At 35.7% G+C, this 19,497-nt stretch overlaps 1 protein-coding gene across 2 annotated transcripts in view; it reads right to left on the minus strand.

The window, feature by feature from the left end:
• Window positions 1-12,479: 12,479 nt before the first annotated feature.
• The window catches only part of HCFC2 (host cell factor C2), a 39,915-nt gene continuing 32,897 nt past the window's right edge, over window positions 12,480-19,497 (minus strand). For both annotated transcript variants that reach the window (XM_074402309.1, XM_074402308.1), the window contains exons 13-15: window positions 18,671-18,812; window positions 15,229-15,410; window positions 12,480-14,380 (exon numbers count right to left, since the gene is read on the minus strand). In XM_074402309.1, the coding sequence (XP_074258410.1) occupies window positions 14,066-14,380; window positions 15,229-15,410; window positions 18,671-18,812 (639 nt within the window). In that variant the 3' untranslated portion in view covers window positions 12,480-14,065. The remainder of the gene's footprint in view (window positions 14,381-15,228; window positions 15,411-18,670; window positions 18,813-19,497) is intronic.

The raw sequence follows: 19,497 nt of genomic DNA on the forward strand, positions 1-19,497 counted from the left end.
AATACTCAGTTTTAATTTATGGTTTCTTTTAGAGCTAGAACCATTACTTCAACAAGTTTAGCTGTCTCGACTGGGGAGTTCCATCACCCCTTATCTCATCTTGGCTCCTTGTGCCAAGTTCTTTGCCTCCCCCATCCACCTGCCATGACCTTAAACACATACTTCCCTCTACCTAGCTAAGTCCCACTCATTCTTCAGGTTTTATCAGAAAAGGTCCTCAAACATTTGTAAAAACCTTTGTAGTAATCACCAAATGTAGAAAATAGCACCACCCAAACAGAGGAGATGTGTAATACGGCCTTTTATACTGGCTGCTCTACGGCCCCTTATAAATTTATTTCGAGACTGTGCTGCTTTTTGTACCTGATTTTAAGGATTTGTGAAACCATAAGGCAGAATCTCTTCCAATCTTGGGCCACAGATGGCACTGGCATGGATTCATTTCTCTGGCTTCTGGCCATTCCTTTAAAGAGACGCTTGCCTAATAGTAAAGTTACAGTTTTCCCTGATCTTACTCCAGAAACTGTTTCCTTTTGCACTGCATATTAAAGGGATACCTGTGCAAGACAATGTATTGTAAGAATTCCTTTGCCAAAATTAATTTGAGCAAGTGTGTGAGGTAAGAATAAAGTCATTAAAGTATGTGCTGGTACCGTCTTAAAGGCCATGTAGTAGTTTTAGGGGACCAAATTACGTTAATAGGTAATTCTTTTTTCTTCCACAAAAATACACTGATTATAAAATTCCAATCCATGGCATAAAATTTTGCCTCCTTAAGGTATGATTTAGGTCTTCCTTGATTGTCCTCCAAAAGCAAACAGTAAAAGGTTTGTGTCATACTTTTGCAACTGTTTTCCAGAGCTCAATTTCAGAGTACATGTGAATGAAAGATATTTCTGAACTTTGAACACTAGGCAGTTGTTGAAAACAAGTTACTGGGCAAGGACAAGTCATAAGAGAAAGTGCCTTTCAGCCAGAACAGGTATGCCAAGGAGGCTCATTCATGCATATATAATCTCCAATATTAGCTTTATAAGAAACCAAATCCAAATTCTTTTTTCAGATCAAAGCAATCATTAATAAATGAATACAATGTTCGGGACATTTAAAGAAATGACAGAGTCATTCCTTGGTTTGGAGGAAGAGTCTATCTTTTAAAAATGGTTTCTTCCTGTACATTTCCCACCTTGCAAGTAGCAGTCTCTACATCGTAAAAGTACTGTCTTACGGAACTGTACAGAGGGAATCAGGCATCTTTTAATTCTGTATAGACTGCTAGAAAGTACCACGTATTCTACTCACATAAAGGGCAAACTGTTAAACTAGAGTTCATTTCCAAGAGTAAGACAGCCTAGATACCCTAACAACTCCCAGTTAACCCCCACTCAATGCTTTATAAAAGAAATAATGTGAACTATCAGCAAATTATTGAATAATGTATTTTTTCTAAGTGTATCATGAAAGCAAGGAATTTGCAGAACTCCAAAAAGAAGTAAAAATAACCTGTGAGGTGAGCTAGCACTAAAGCCTGCTTTTGCCCCAAGAGCTCTTTTGGAGTCTGGAGTTCTTGACCTAGCAGGAGAGGAGGGCCTGGACAAAAAGCTGAATGCTTACCTAGTTTGAAGTCTTATTAGGGCCACCAGAGAAATAGGTAGCAAGCAGGCTTACCTGCCTCCATTTTGGTGCTGGTTGAAGGGTATAAATTACCCCTATCCTCAAATACCTAACCACAGGCTCTTCCTCAGCTTAAATGTCAGCTGGTAATTGAAAAGAAGTAGTCTCACGTTGGTTGCTTCTGGATGTCTGGCAGAGCAAAGGAGTTCTCTGAAAGTTCTCCATTTCAGTCAGTGCTTCAGATTATTTGCCAAGGAAAAGAAGCTTAAGATACCACAAACTGCATGGCCAACATGGCAAAACCACATCTCTACTAAAAACACAAAAATTAGCTGAGCATGGTGGCATGTGCTTGTCATCCCAGCTCCTCGGGGGGCTGAGGCAGGAGACTTGCTTGAACCTAGGAGGCAGAGGTTGCAGTAAGCTGAGGTTGTACCTCCAGCCTGTACTGCCCTCCAGCCTGGGCAACAGAGTGAGACCATGTCTCAAAAAAACAAAACAAAAACTCAAGGGAAGGTGGCACCATGAGTAAAAAACAAAATATCCAACAGACAATAGAAGCATCCACAAAGACTCAATATTGGTAATAACATAGGAAAAAAATTAATGATGTTTAAAGAAATAGAAGCATGGAAAAAGGAACAAAAGACTGCATAGAAACAAGGAGATTTGTAAACCAAATAGAACTTGTAAGAAAAAATATATAATAATTGAAAACTAAAACTCAACAACAGAGTGGGGAAAAAGAATAAGAAAATGTAAAAAAAAAAAAAAAAAGGCAACAATCGGGAGTAGACACAAAAACCTATGACAGATAATTTATGACAAAAACCTAGAAATAAATACAATGATATTTGTGATCACAGTAAGTATAAATGGACTAGATTATGGAGTTAAAAAGGCAGGTTTTCTTTGGCTTTATCTTTCAGGTGTGTCTCCTGTAAACTTGAACTAAAAGGCCAAGGAAAAATCTAAGATATATCAGACAAAGACTAAACTATCGTTAAAGTAAGTACTGACAACAAAGAAGATGAAGGCAACATGCAGTCATAGAGATAGAGCCACTAAACAATTTTAAAAGGCTCAATTTAGTAGGGAAAATAGAACAATTCTAAATTAGTTTGTATTTATTAGTAAAGCCAATGAAAAAGCAAATACAAATTTAAGAGAAACTGAGAGATCCATTACAATGAAATCTTTAGACTCCAATAAGCAAATCAGGTACAAGATAAATCAATAAAGTTGTACCTAACACAACTAACAAGTTTGATCTGGGACTTATAGAACATAATACTCAACTATTAGGTAATACACATTCTTTACCAATACACATGGAATATTCATGAAACATGATAGGACATAAACGTCTCAGTTTAGAAAACCAAAATCTTGCAAATCATATTCTCTGGCAAATGATATTCGAAATACAGACTAAGGCTAGGCACAGTGGTTCACACTGTAATCCCAACACTTTGGGAGGCCAAGGCGGGACAACTGCTTCAGCTCAGAAGTTTGAAACCAGCTCAGGCAACATAGACATCTCTCCAAAAAGAAGAAGAAGAAAAAAAAAAAGTTGGGTGTGGTGGTGCTGCCTGTAGTCCTGGCTACTCAGGAGGCTGAGGCAAGAGATCATGAGCCCAGGAGTTCAAGGCTGCAGTGAGCTATGACAACACCACTGTACTCTAGCCTGGGTGACAGTGAGATCCTGCGTCTTTAAAAAGAAAGAAAGAAATACAGAGAACCTACTATAACCTATTCCTGACATTTGGAAATAGACTTTTAAAGAAACTAATGTGTCTAACATTTAAACCTCCTGAAGGATTAATCAAGAAGAATGAGAAGGCACAAATACACTAACAGGAATGAAACGGGGTCAACTAACAGATGCTGTGGAGACTAAAACGATACAAGAATAATATAGGCAGTTTCATACAGGAAAAAATCTTAAACTAAGATGAAATGGATAAATCCCTAGAAAAAACTGACAAGAATAATGTAAAATCTTAATGTTCTTACAACCTTTAAAGAAACTGAATAAAAATCTTCCATTAATAACCAAATAGTTTTAAAGACTGTTCTGATCTTAAACTCTTCCAGAAAATTGAAAAACTCACCATTTCATGAGGCTGGTATAATGCTGATACCAAAATCAGACAATGATAGGACATGAAAGTATTATAGACTGATTTTACTTATGAACATAGGTGCAAAACTATTTGTTTTTATTCATTTTTGAGACAGAGTCTTGCTCAGTTGCCCAGGCTGGAGGGCAGTGGAGTGATCTGGGCTCACTGCACTCTCCACCTCCCAGGTTCAAGTGATTTTGGTGTCTCAGCCTCCTGAGTAGCTGAGACTACAGGTGCACATCATCACACCCTGCTATTTTGTATTTTTAGTAGAGACGGAGTTTCACCATGTTGGTCAGGCTGGTCTCAAACTCCTGACTTCAAGTGATCTACCCACCTCGGCTTCCCAAAGTGCTGGGATTACAGGTGTGAGCCATCACGCCTGGCCTATAGAGCAAAACTAAACAAAGTATTGGCAAATTGAGTCCAGTAATGTATTAAAAACACACACATGACCAAGTTGGGTTTATAATAGGAATTAAAGGTTGGTTTAATATTAAAAAGTCAGTTACCATAATTTATAAATTAACAGATTAATGGAGAGAGAAAAAAGCCTTGGATAAAATTCAACATCCATTCATAATACAACTATTTACAAACTAGATATAGAAGATAAATTCCTTGGCCAGGTGTGGTAGCTCATGCCTGCAATCTTAGCACTTTGGGAGACTGAAGCAGGATTGCTTGAGCCCAGAAACAAGAGACAGCCTGACCAACATAAGGAGACCTCATCTTTACAAAAAATTTAAAAATTAGCTGGGCATGGTGGCATATGCCTGTGCTCCCATCACTTAAGCCCAGCAGGTCAAGGCTGCAGTAAGCTGTGATCATGCCATGCACTGCAGCCTGGGTAACAGAAACAAAAACCAAACCAAGAAACAAAAAGCTTCTTTAAACCAATAAAGGCCATTAAAAAAAAAAAAAACCCACCAAACAGTGAAATGTTTAAAAAAATATTTAAATTAGGGTTAAGACAAAGATGTTCGCTCTCAGTTCTCTTCAACATTGTTCTATAGGTCCTGGCTAGTACAGAAATACAAGAAATTTAAAAAAAGTTATAAGCATCAGAAAGGAAGAAAACTCATTATCTGTAAATGTTAATTTAAAAAACTCAAAGGACATCTAGATACATTGTTATAAATAATACAAGTTTGACATAGTTGTTGGATCTAAAATCAATACATTCTATATAGTCAGCAATAATCACAATGGAAAGTATAATTTTTAAAATTTAGTTCACCTGTTTTCATCCGGTAACAGGCAAATTGAATTTAATTAAACTGAATTTTAAAAATCAGCAACAATCAGAATGGAAAGTATAATTTTAAAAATTCAGTATCCAGTAAAATTCAGTTACCAACTAGTACTGACTTTAATTAAACTGAATTTTTTAAATTATACTTTTTTCCATTCTGGTTGTTGTTGATTATATAGAAATATTGTTGATGTGTACTTTGAATGAGATTAAAGTCAATAAAAATAATGAGAAAAATTTAAGATAAAAACAAATTTAAAAAAGATTAAAATTCAGTTTACCACAGCATTAAAAACTATAAAACCACTATGATGAAATCTAATAGAAGATGTAAAGGCCTTTATGGAGAAAATTTTTAAAGTTTATTGAGACATTAAAGAGGACCTAATAAATGGAAAGATACACAAGGGTTTTGGCTGGAAAGACTCATTACTGAAAAGATGTCAGTTTTCTCCAAGATCAACAGATTCTTTACCGTTACAAAAGACTACAAACTGAGAGAAGATACATGCAATACATTTAACTGACAAAGGATTGGTTTCCAGAATAGATAAATCATACGAATCAATGAAAAAAAGGCAACCTAATAGAAAAACGGGCAAAAGACATGAGTATTTCACAGAAGAGGAATCATGAGGGACCCATATATGAAGAAACACTCAATTTCATTAGTAATCAGGGAAATGCAAATTAAACCTACGGTAAGAAACCACATAATAGCCATCCAGTTGGCAAATACAAAGATAGTCAAGACCAAGTGTTTGCCAAGATGTGAAGCCATGGGAACTCTCAACCACTGCCAGTGGGAGCATAAGTTGCTACAAATGCTATAGAAAACAATTACCAAGTAAAACCCACTCCTTAGAGCAGCAGTTCTCAAAGTGTTGGTCTCAGAACCTCTTTATATCCTTAAAAACTGTTGAGGGCCTCAAAGAGCTGTTGTTCACATGGGTTATATCTATCAATATTTACCATATTAGAAATTAAAATTCAGACATTTTTAAAACAGAAATATACAAATATACTTGATTAGCTGCTAGAGTGATGTCATCATACATCTGGAAAATAAACTAAAAAAATGAGAATGAAATGAACAAAATATGCCTTAGTATTATTATGAAAATAGTTTTGTCCTCACAGACCGCCCCCCGCCCCGCCAAAAAAATATCTCGGGGACCCCCAGGAGTCCCTGAACCACACTTTGACAACAACTGTCCTAGGACAACTGCTGAAAAAGTGCACCAGGAGACAGTACAAGAGAGTCATTAATTCCTCAACTATTTATTGAGCATCTACCTGGCGCCAGGCATTGTTCTAGACACTGGGAATATGGTAGAGTACGGAAGAGGCAAAACTCCTGCCCACACAGCCTACACTGTAATTGAATGGATGTTCATAGCAGCACTGTTTGTAATTGCAAAATGCAGAAAACAATCCAAATCTCCATAAACAGAAGAATGGATAAATTGTGAAACAGTCATACAATCAAATACCATACAGCTGTGAAAACACGAAATACAGTTACATGCATAAACATGGATGGGAATCTCAAAAACAATGTCAGAAAAAAGAGGTCACAGAAGAATACATACAGCATGATTCCATTTACATAAAAGTTCAAAAACAAGAAATCTAAACAACATATTATCAGGAATACATACATAGATGGGAGAGTCACAAATCAAAACATGGGAAATTATTAACAAAAAATTCAGAAGAATGTTTACCTCATATAATCTATGGAGGGAGAATAAATGGGGGATTCTAGGCAGCTGAGAATGTTCTAGTTCTTAAGCTGAAAGTTGAGTACATGTGTGATCATGTTTTTTTTTAAACCATACATACACAAGATACTTTTGTGTGTACTATTTCACAACAAACATTTTAAAAGAAAAAAGATATAAGGTTATGCAATATATACTTTCATCAACAAAGAGAGAACATCCGATATTTCAGCCACTACTGTGCTATGCGAATCAGCTAATCATAATAATGGGGTGGGGGAGAAATATAATATGAAAAGGAAATGAATACGGACTATTCTTCACAGAGGTTAACTAGATTCCCACAGGGTCAAGATCCAATGAGATGGCAATATTACAGTACTGTTCTTCCAAGTCAGCTTGGAGTCACTGGCATGACTCTGGTTAATTGGTTACTTTGTTCTCTGAGTATAATTATTTGTATAAAGCAGACAATGAAATGATAGGTGATACAAATTCCAAATAAATTGACAAAGACACCACCTCTTTACGGAATTCTGTTGACTTTCAAAAGCACAAATTTCCTTTCATACATTCTCCTAATAATGCACTTATATGTTAAGTATTCAAAAAATACACAAAGTACATGGCAGCAACTGACCATTGCACATTTTTTTCCACATTGCTCAATAATAGGTGCCTCGCTGGTCACACAAATGTTATAACAGTTTTGCAATCATGTTTTTACCAAGGTTATCAATGTCAATGCCATTTTGTAGATTTAAGACACAGTTAAGATGCAATTTCTCCTGATTTCAGAACACTAGCCAGAAATTTTGATATACAATTTTAAAATCTTCAAAAATTAAATGGATCTTGAAATAATCAATGCATCCCCTGTATCTAAACAGGGCAGGTTAAAGTTACAATCTTGGGTTAGGAAGTTGCAGGGAAATAGAAAGTATATTCTCCAGGTACAATCTCTCAAAATGGGTCTAATACAGGGGTGCCAGTTCAGAAAGTTCCAGGTATTGCTGTAGCTATTTTAAAAATCCTAGGCAGCTCTACAAGACCTAGTATCTTACCCACGTGTAAGCTGGACTGGACAATGCCACCAGGGGGTGCTAAACCACAACTGCCAGGATGATTTTGAATTAAGCAGTTTTATCTTCTTATCTCTGCCCACTCATGCTATGTTTTGTTATAGCAGATGATAAACATTATGGCTGTAGCTTTTTGCCCCTACCCCAATATGAAAAGAGAAGAAGAAGTAACTCCTTTTAAATTCTCAGAGAACTTCAACTCTGTCTTCTCAGTAGGGAGAATGGATAATCTTTTTGGTTGGAGCTGGACATTTGTTGGACTATAATTTACTAGTGGACAGGGTTGTTCTATGTTCAAAAACAAACACTGGCTGCTACCTTTCATTTTTAACCTGTCTGTGTTCATACAGAAAGGTATGCCTTCCTCAATTCTCATGCTCAGGAATGATGGATCTTTTAGCTTCTTATATCTGAGTGGTAAGAAGGCCATGAAGGGGAAGTGGGTAGAATGGTGGGAAGATGGGGGCATGTTTCCTTTCCTGTGACACCTTCCATATCTGATATGCCATCAATTCATACTTTCTTTTCTTTTATATGTAAACACACTGACATCTCCAGGCACTCTTCAAATATCTTTTGAACAAGCAAAATCAGTAAACAAAGAATACTTCTGTAACCTTCACAACCTCATCCCTATGACTTCCCAGCATTCTCTCTAAGACCAAAGGCTTTGTAACCCTGAATTCTCAATACTTTTTGAATGTGAGGTGCTGGCAGAAGTGGTAGCCAGATTGTGAATTTGATGATTAAGTAGCAGGCCTTTGCTCAATCCAATGTATCCAAAATACCAAATATATAAAACAAAAGAACCTCAAGCTCAGTTGCAGATGCCCTTTGCTAAGATTAACAAGTCCATAAGTGGACATTTTCTTGATAATTAGTTCTGCAGAAAACAGGAGAGAAGCAAATTGATACTAATGAGATGTAGAAATCTATTTTGAACAAGATGCTGGTGTTCTCAAATTTTATATCCTTTTCTTTCTTTTTTTTGAGACGGAGTTTCACTCTTTGCCCAAGCTGGAGTGCAATGGCACGAACTTGGCTCACTGCAACCTCCGCCTCCCAGGTTCAAGCGATTCTCCTGCCTCAGCCTCCTGAGTAGCTGGGCTTGCAGGTGCCCACAACCACGACCAGCTAATTTTTTAATTTTTAGTAGAGATGGAGTTTTGCCATGTTGGCCAGGCTGGTCTTGAACTCCTGACCTGGGGTGACCCACCTGCCTCAGCCTCCCAAAGTGCTGGGATTCCAGATGTGAGCCCTTCATTTGGTTTATAGAATTTATTGATTTTCCTCCAGAGTTTGTAGTCTATGTTTTTCTAGGAATAATCTAAGTTTTTTTCTAAAGTTACAGAAATATTTAAGTCTAGGGACTAACAACTATAACTATAAAACTTAGAAGGGAGGTTTGCCAATGTCATCTCATTTTCCTGAGTGTAAGAATCTTTTGTCCTACAAGCTTAGAGGTGGTAACAGTGACCTGACCTGATATGTAACGGAATCCAATGCAGTTCCAATCCTGGTATCCACGTCCTTCAGCAATTCCCTGAACTTCCATAGGTAAGTAATTTCTAGTGTCAGAGATTAATTTTTGACAGTTTTAGCTCATTTTGATCATCCAATGATAAATCCAGCAATGCCTATAACCTCAATCAAAGGTTAATAACCTCAAAATCCAGCAATGCCCATGATCTCATTAAAGGCTACAATCTTTCTTCTTTCTTTTTTTTTTTTTTTTTAAAACAACAACAACAACAACAACAACAACAAAAAAAAAAAAAAAAAAAAAAAAAAAAAAAAAAAAAAACAAAGCCTGATCTGGTAGAAGGACCTTTCAAATCAAATACCTTCTATACTAAATCTCTTATCCCAGAACTTCTCTCAACCTAATAGCAGGACAGGGTAAGACAAAGCTAAAGAGTTTATATTTTCTCCAGATACTTAGCAAATCTGCAAAAATCTCTTTCCTTTTCAAAGTCTCCTTCCCATTTTCACCCCTATTTAGAAGTGAGGAGTGGGAATATGAAGAACTGTGAAGGTAACAATTTTCTTTACCCACTTGTTAAAATATTTAAGTACCAGTTAACTAGCCAGCTAACATGGAAGGGGTAAAGACCCAATCTCTGCCTCAAAGACCTACTATCTAGCAGAGGGACAGGGAAATGTTAGCAAATAGGGTCACTAAGATTTAGACTGCTATGACAGAAGATGTAACAAAGGACAGCAGAAGAACAAAAAGAAGTGGTTAAATCTTCCTGGTGGTGGAGTATGTCAGGAAAGACTTCTTCAGGTTGGCAATTTGGCTTGAATCTAGGAAAACAATGAATGGGACCAGGTGGAGTAAAGAAGGGGACCACAGACAAGAGGAGGTGTGTAAAGATAGACAGCATGGTATCATAGACACTACAAAAATGAGGAAGTGCCAAGAGAGTGGACAAAAGTTTCAAATGGCAAGATTAAATATGATGAAAGAGTACCCTGGATTTGGGAAATGGGAGATTATCCCTGAACTTTGCTAGAGAGCCATTTCAATGGAGTGGCAGGTCAGAAGTCTGGCTGCTGTGAATTTAAAAGGATGAAAAGAATAAAGAAAAATATTTTAGAGTAAACAAAAGACAACAAAAAAGGTGATGACAAGTTTACAGCATTTCTTGGAGACATTTGCCCTTTTACTTTCAAGCATATTTGTTCAGGTATGACAAGAGTTACACAGGATTTACATTTCTATGAGAAAATGACTCCCAACTGCCATCTTAAACACTTAACGAGTTTTTAAACACGATCCATTCTTAATTTAAAGGCTGCCTATATTATTTCAAACAATACAGGCAGCCTTTTAAATATATGTTTAATAATTATTAAATGTGTTAATTATTAAACATGTTTACTAAACATGTTACTATATGTTTAAATACTAAATGTTATTTTAAATATAAAATCAACCTTTCTACAGATTTACTCTGCCATCACTAACTTTTCTTTCATATCCTTCAAAATAAATAACACCTGTAATTGTTTATAGTAGAAAAGGTGCTTTATTTTACATATCATTGGTACACAATACATAAAACTGCCTAAAATCAGTCTTGGAAAACACAACAGTCAGTCAGTTACACCTTAAAGGGTCAAAGACCAAGTCTATTTTGCAATCTACTTCATTTAAGATCAAATGACTTCAATTTTAAATACTAATAATCTCTTCAAATCCAATGTTACAAATGATTTTTATGTTACAAGGGCTGTAAATTTTTTAAATAAAAATATCTTTAACTATAGTAGACCTTATTTCTAATCAGAATGAATCTTTGCTAGTCTACAAATCTTTGACATAATAGAGCAACGGTTTCACCTTCCTATAGATAACTGTATTTATGTAATTGAGTAATGAGGCAGGGGTCCTTCATACATGCAATCAGATTATTTCAATTTAAAAAAATGCAGATAAAATTGAGTTTATATATACCCTATGTCTAATTAAGTTGACAAAGAAGTTTATTAAACTAAAATGAAGCGAACACGATATTTTAGAAAACATAATTCTGAGAGCATGCAGCATCAAAAATATTTTTACTATTTATGAGAGCCAGAGTTGTAGAACACGGAAGAGGGCTGGCACAAAGGCTTGTTACATCTGAATTGCTTATCCAACTGGGAAGAATAAAGAAAGTAATTTAACTCAGTGCAAATCCTATGAAAAATATCTGCATGGTATAGCCTACTGCTACACAAAGGGATCTTCACTTAGAAAATGTGCAAATCATAAGACGCTAAATGCACTTCTCTTGCTGTTTACTCCAGTTCAGTCTATTCATCGACACACACAGCTCTAAGATCTCTTAACTACCAATTTTGTCAAAGCCACAGATATTTCTTAATGGCATTTTTCGGTCACCAATCCCTTATCACAGAGATGAGTATGACTAGTGCTTAAGGTACAAATGCCAAAAAAAAAAAAAAGTATCAGGGCTAATTCTCAAGGCAAAAACATTTATAACTTTAACAAATCCCTCGGTATAGAAAGACTTCTCTTCCCTTTAAAAAGTAAGTCATATGTTAGAACCACAGGTTCAGAATCATCTCCTGGTTCAGAACAGTGGAGACTTTTAAGCAAAGTAAACTGAATCAAATACTAAATAGGTATAAAGGTGCATACTCAAACAAATATTCTATCCTTTGCTTAAAATCAACTTATTCCTTGTCATTAGAAGTGCTTCAAGATGCATGTTGTTAATTAATACAGAGAAGGGGTTAAAAGCCAAACTTTTCCTATTAAAGCAATAGATCTTTAAAAGAATTGGGTTTGAAACATACAATTTTAGTATAACTTTCCATTCTTATTCTTTTTATAATTAAGTATACACATATACATGACAAACCCTAATATTTAATATGTGCAAAGTTGCTTATCATGTATTTTAACTTTGGTTAAGTATTTGTTTAGCCAATATCAGACACATTACAGAAGCTAGACAAATGATTACAAACATAATAATGAGGTAAGTTAAAATTCTACTAGTGCAAAAAGCAAGCATATGCCAAAAGCAAAGCATATGAATTAAACAAATGCAGAATGAAGCTCTCACCAAGGGCGTTGCTGGGATAACAAACCAGAGAAGCTCCTTGTAAACATTGTAAAGTACACATTTAAAGAGTAAAGATTCATACAGCCACAAAAAAGGTATTCTAACAACACCATAGTAGTGCATTTATTTTATCTTTAGAGTTTGGAAACCACTCATCATGTGTCTAACAATTTGCATATTTTCTTCAAGAGAAACTTAATTAATGAGACACATTAATTACAAATACTGTAGTATAAAAATCCCAGTTCTTTACAAAAATTATATATTAAAATATTCTATACACTTTAAATTAGTAACTGGAACACACATATATATCAATTCTGCACAATTAAATCCATCTTTGCTAGGGGGGTATTATACATGAAATTTGAGGACATAGCTACTCAGTCAACCTAAACTGGCATAAGGTTATATGGTATAGAAAAAAGATAGAACAGTGCCCCTGCAGTTACTGAAGCTCTTAGTTTGAAATATCTTTTCTGCAATTATTGCTCTGTATATTAATTCCAGATTTAAATAGGCAGTGGAACCATGAAATTCCTAAAAGGTTTAAAACAAGTTACCTATAGCAGAGTGTTTATAATGCCTATCTGTATCTTTAAGGTTGTAATGGAACCTGAGTTAGCTGTCTAATGCTTATATTTTCATAGTAAAAAAGTTTATACAATTTCAAGGTAAAAACAATGCAAAAATAAAACATTTAGAGCATTTACAAAAATCTTACAAATGTTTAAAACACTATTTTAAAACTTGTGTCCTGTTAAGGTGCCTGTTTCTTTCTGCAATAGAAGGATATATACTTTAATTTTTAATTTTCAATTATGAAGATTTTAATTTTAGCAAAAGTAAAATCAGAGCCATTAAGACAGATGAAAACATTCAGGGATATACTTCTTCTACTAAAAACTTTAGTGCTGAAAGTGACCTTAAAGGTAAACTGTTTTAACTCCCTCATCTGTTATGAAAAAAAATGACAGCCAGATAAGTTAAGTGCTTTGGCCAAAAACATATTCAAATATATTGGCGTGGTAGGAATCAAGAAAACTCATTGTTCTTTTGTATTTTACCATAATTCGTGGAAAATAATAAAAACTCAAATGCAGTTTCTAAACCTGCCTCCTTCTTTTTTAATTTCTTAAGCTCTGTGCTAACTGTAAACAAAGAAAGGAATCAAACGACTACTGGAATTATTATAGTATCACACATATTATCCAAAAGAAGATAGTTGTTAGAGGAACACTGCTCATACAGAATAAAGATAGAGGGAGTACTCAAAGATGGGACATTTACATGATAGAGAACATTTACTACATAAGACAGCATAGCATACAAGAGCCAGTTACTAGAATCATCTCAATAACTCTAGGATGACTGGGTTACATAGCCTTTATAAAAGATATTGGGGTAACAAAGCTTTCTAGCTTTTATCTTAATTTCACTGTTTTTCTTTATAAAATAGCTATATCTGTAAGGAAAAACTCATATACTAATTTTCAGAAGGTCTTTGCTTCTTTTCTTTTATTTGGATCTAGAATTCAGCAAATACATTTTACGAACAATTTACAAACTCAAGTTCATAACTGCTGGAAATACAGTCAGAGAATACTCTTTTAAATGACAAATCTTCATAACCAGTTACTAATAAATAATCATCATCACAATAGATAGTTTCAGTAAAAAAAATTCAATTTAAAGGTGCTTTCTTATTGTTACCTTGAAGCCACCGAACTTGTGTAGCTGGTCCATATCCCTTTTCATTCTTTGCTGATATCCTGAACACAATGGCAGGCCTGGATGTATAATCAATATGTGCATTTGCAAGTTGCCCAGCAGTTACTATACATGATGTCTTAAGACCACAATAAATCCTCATGAACACAAGTTGATTTGGATTATCTTGTATCTGTGATGTGCGGATAGCCAAGTAGGCTGAATATTCCAAAATATTTCCAGAAGGTGAAGTTGGAGGTTCCCAGGAAAGGTGGATACCTTCAACATTCTTGAAGAGTGGGGGAAAAACAGGTTAAAGATTCTTAAGTTTCCTCTGTTACCATTTATTATGTTGAGTCTATCTTTAGACTACAAAATGCTCATTTTTGCTAAAGTAATTGCATTAGATGTTAGATCTTTTATTGTTGGTTTTTTAAACCCTATCTCATTTGGATCGACAATGTTTAATTCATGCTTGCTTTTCAAAAAAGCATTTTACAGATAAGGAAACTGAGTCTAAGAGAGATTAAACACAACCAGGCTTAAATGTCTGCCTGTAATATCCCAAAACAGGGGTTTTTCTTTCCTAAATACAGACCTTTTCTTCTTTAGGGAGGAACAGGACATTAGGATAAAACATAATCCAGTTTTGAATGTTCTATTAAAATTCTCCAGCCAAATGTTTTTGTTCCATAATAACAAGAACAAATTTAGAAGCATAGCAGATTTCTCTGCCTTTCTGTGATTTGCATGCTGTAATTTTGCTTGAAATCACACGGACACATAGAGGAAGACAACATACACTGGGGCCTCTCGGAGAGCGGAGGGTAGGAGGAGGGAGATCAGGAAAAATAACTAATGGGTACTAGGCTTAATAACTGGGTAATGAAATAATGTGCACAACAAACCTCCATGATACTCATTTACCTTTGTAACAAACCTGCACATGTACTCCTGAACTTAAAAGTTAAAAAAATGATTGATTAGCAAAAGTTACTTTTTAAACTTTTAATCCGGCCTTTTAGATATCTCTCATTTCATTGGATGTGAACAAGAATTTCTAAACAGACAGTTTACTTCATATATGAAGTTTCAAATAATTTAAAATCACCAACAAGTCTTGACCCGATGTCTTACCTTTGAAATTCTGACTGCAGAAGGAGCTCCAGGAAAACCAGGAATGCAAGTTTTAAATTCACTGATTTTGCTGAAAGGACCTATCCCACAACCATTGATTGCAGCAACCCTGAATCTGTATCCTGTGCCTGGAACAAGATCTTGTTTCTTAAGCAAGCTGTAGTCAGGTACATCTGCATCTCCTACCTAAAATGTAGTATATACAAAAGTCAAAGAAAAGATACAACTAATATTGTTAACATTTTTAAATTATTCAATTTTTATTAAACAAAAAAACTTTCAAAGAATAAATTGCAAAATAAATAAGAAAATAAATTGCATTTTAAGGTCCTGGTTCACATTTATCTCCTTCTCTCTCACATAGAATGAACCCTCCAATAGAGAAGCAACTAAGTCCATAAATCTGTGATCCTTATCCAGAGGGAGCACTCTTTCCACTTGAGAATCACTGATTATACAGAGAAATGTAAGAGCATTCTGCATATGAACAATGTGGAGGTAGAAAAAAGCTGACAACCACTATAAACAAAGTAACAATTATCCTATCATCATGTAAACTTATCTTGAAGCAGCAAGCAATCTCAGAAGATATGCTGTCAAATAATAGTCTGGCCAGGAACAATATCCTTTAGAGACAGACAGGCAAGATTGACAGAAAAGGAGTGACTAGCAAGTAATACAGAGTGTTTTTAAAAATCATTAGATTATATACTCTAGGTAGGAAAATAATAGCATTTACAACTTTCAATTTTTACATATTCTCCCTAACTCTCTCAGTTAGACAGAGTGCCAATGTGTTACCCTACTTTAAGGGAGCTACGTCATCTCTATTTTACAGATAAGGAAACTAAGTCAAAGAGAGATTAAACAAGTTGACTTTCCAAGATCACACTGCTGAACACTGGAACTAGTAATTGATTCAAACCTAAGTTTACCAGCTCTAAATTTTAGGTGATTTCTTTTCTTTTAGGAAGAATCAGATAGCTACTAGGCCCTTTGACACAGACATGTATTTATATATGAAATCCAACTACAGTGAGAAATTTCAGTGGGCATAATACTAATTATTAACTAGAATTTCTATTTTTGTCAAGAATTAGAAAAATTCTATATGAAAAAGAGGGATGGATACAAGGAGTAATAGTAGCGAAACTTATATATATATATATATATATGTTATAATCCCCATTTGTGCACATCTTCAGGAGATTCAAAATGAACATCTATTTCCTTGGCAATTCTCCCTCAGAAATTCTCCATTTCATAATTTTGTTTTTGAGGGGACAGCATCTCACTCTGTCACCCAGGCTGGAGTGCAATGGCCTGAACATGGCTCACTAAAGCCTTGACCTCCTGGCTCAAGTGATCCTCCTACCTCAGCCTCCCAAGTAGTTGGGATCAGAGGCACGTACCATGCCCAGCAAATTTCTTTATTTTTTGTAAGACAGGATCTAGCCATGTTGCCCAGGCTGGTCTCGAACTCCTGGGCTCAAGCTCCTCCCACCTTGGCCTTCCAAAGTACTGGGATTACAGGCATGAGTCACTGCACCTGGCCTTCACACACAAAAAAAATTTCAATGTCCTTTGGACCTGTTATCTATTTAAAAATTCTTAGAAGGTTAAATGTCTAATTTACACACATATATATATATACACACATACATATATATATAATATCTTATATATGTATATGAGGTCCTCTTTACGGGGTTTCTGAATTAAGGGAACATTAGATTGTATTTAGTAGCATATCAGGGCTTTTAGATTTTTTTAAATTGTAAAACCATAAAAATTTTTTTTTCAATAGGAAAAAAACAGTTCCAATCTCTAGACATGCTGGTTAACAAAATAAAGAGATATTTCAAAAAACTCTTATCTGTGCTAGTCAGACTAGATTATTTATGACTCAAAACCCAGCTCATTGGCTGGGTATAGTGGCTCATACCTGTAATCCCAGCACTTTGGGAGACCGAGGCAGAAGAATCACTTGAGCCCAGGAGTTCTAGACCAATCTGGACAACATGGCAAAACCCAGTCTCTACAAAAATTAGCTGGTCAGGGTGGCTTGTCCCTGTAGTCCTAGCTACTTGGGAAGCAGAGGTGTGAGGATCCCTTAAGCCCAGGAGGTTGAGGCTGCAGTGAGTTCTGATCACACCACTGTACTCCAGCCTGGGTGATAGAGCAAGACCCTGTCTCAAAGAAACAAACAACCCTCCAGCTCAGTGACTGTATAAGTCTTTTTTTTTTTTTTTTTTTTTTTTAATTTAGAGATAGGTATTGTTATGTTGAAAGGCTGGAACACAGTGGCTATTCACAGGTGCAATCTTACTGCACTGTAGCCTCAAACTCCTGAGCTCAAGCAATCCTCCTGACTTAGCCTCCTGAGTAGCTGGGACTGCAGGCATGCTCCACCACACCTGGTTCTAAGATTTTTTAAATGACATGCTTGTGATGTAGTCTACACAAAGGGCCTTAACAAAGAATTCAATGTAACTTGGTGATATGATTTGATATGTGTTCCCACCAAATCTCACGTAGAATTGTAATCCCTAGTGTTGGCGGTAGGACCTGGTGGGAGGTGACTGGATTGTAGGGGCAGAGTTCTCATGAATGGTTTAGCATCATCCCCCCTTAGTAATACATAGTGAGTTCTCATAAGATCTGGTTTAAAAGTGTGTGGCACTTCTCCACCCTAACCCACTGCTCCTGTTCCAGCCATGTAAGAAATGCCTACTTTCCTTCACCTTCTGCCATGATTGGAAATTTCCTGAGGCCTCCCCAGAAACTGAGCAGATGCCAGCATAATGATTCCTATACAGCCTATGGAACCTTGAGCCAATTAAACCTCTTTTCTTTTCTTTTTTTTTTTTTTTTTTTTGAGACGGAGTTTCGCTCTTGTTACCCAGGCTAGAGTGCAATGGCGCGATCTCGGCTCACCGCAACCTCCGCCTCCTGGGCTCAGGCAATTCTCCTGCCTCAGCCTCCTGAGTAGCTGGGATTACAGGCACGCGCCACCATGCCCAGCTAGTTTTTTTTTTGTATTTTTTAGTAGAGACGGTGTTTCACCATGTTGACCAGGATGGTCTTGATCTCTCAACCTCGTGATCCACCCGCCTCGGCCTCCCAAAGTGCTGGGATTACAGGCTTGAGCCACTGCGCCCGGACAACCTCTTTTCTTTATAAATTATCCAGTCTCAGGTATTTCTTTACAGCAATGTGAGAATAGCCTAATACATTTGGTGTACAGAATTCACAATTATATAGATTGTAGATGTATCCCAATTTTACTCATTCAAGTGACCAGAATCAGGGTTCTAAAAAAAAAAAAAAAAACCTCATTCTCAATTATTATTATTTTTTCCTTTTCCTTTCTAAGTTTTTGGTAGAGAAAAATCTCATCCTTGAGGTTTATAATTCACAAGGTAGAAAAATATATCAATACCTACCTTTGAGATGCTTTGCTTCCCTTTTGGCAGCAAATAAAACTGGCTCACCAAAGCTGTGTTATTTTTAAAAATTCCCACGTCACACCATTGTCGTTCTCCTCCTTTCATTGTGGCCACTGGATTTGAAGGAGTCTCTTTCTAATTACAGAGAAAGAAAAATTTATGAAGACTCTTATTGAATATATGAAAAATTTCAATATTTAATAAGTTCATGCAGTGATCTACAAGTAGGTATTTGGATAAACACCACAACATTAACAACTCATAAGTAAATAAAGTCTTAACAGATTAGGTCAACTGACAGTGAAACAGGGATGCCAATTCAAACACAGGAGTGATAGGCATTCTCCAAGTCAGTAGCTCTGTACTATCCACCTAACTGGAGTTAGCATGCTTTCCAATCAGTGATATGTTAAAATGCCAGCTATTTTATAGAACATTGTCATTTCAGAGACTCTCTCAGAAAATGTAATTCCTTTAGTGTAACATTACAACTTGCTCCAGAAGGAGCAAATAAAAATTCATTCCAAGCTGGCTTATTTCTAGATCCAAAAACAAATAGCAAAAATTCAGTGATCTTTGCACTTGAAATACCTGTGATTCTCCAAACCTAAAAGGAGAAAAAATGTTCAAAACTAAAATGCAATTTGAATATACTTTAGTAATACTAAAGAGGAGTAGATTAAACAGTTTTACATTTTTTATCCTGTTTTAAAACAAATAAACTTCCTCTACCTTAAGCTACTTTTAGTGGTAAGTGAATTATACTTATCCCTGGAACTAACCTTTTAAAGCCATCTTCTTATAAATGAGACACTGTTTC

Source organism: Saimiri boliviensis, chromosome 7 (assembly GCF_048565385.1).
Source record: "Saimiri boliviensis isolate mSaiBol1 chromosome 7, mSaiBol1.pri, whole genome shotgun sequence".
NCBI lineage: Eukaryota > Metazoa > Chordata > Mammalia > Primates > Cebidae > Saimiri > Saimiri boliviensis.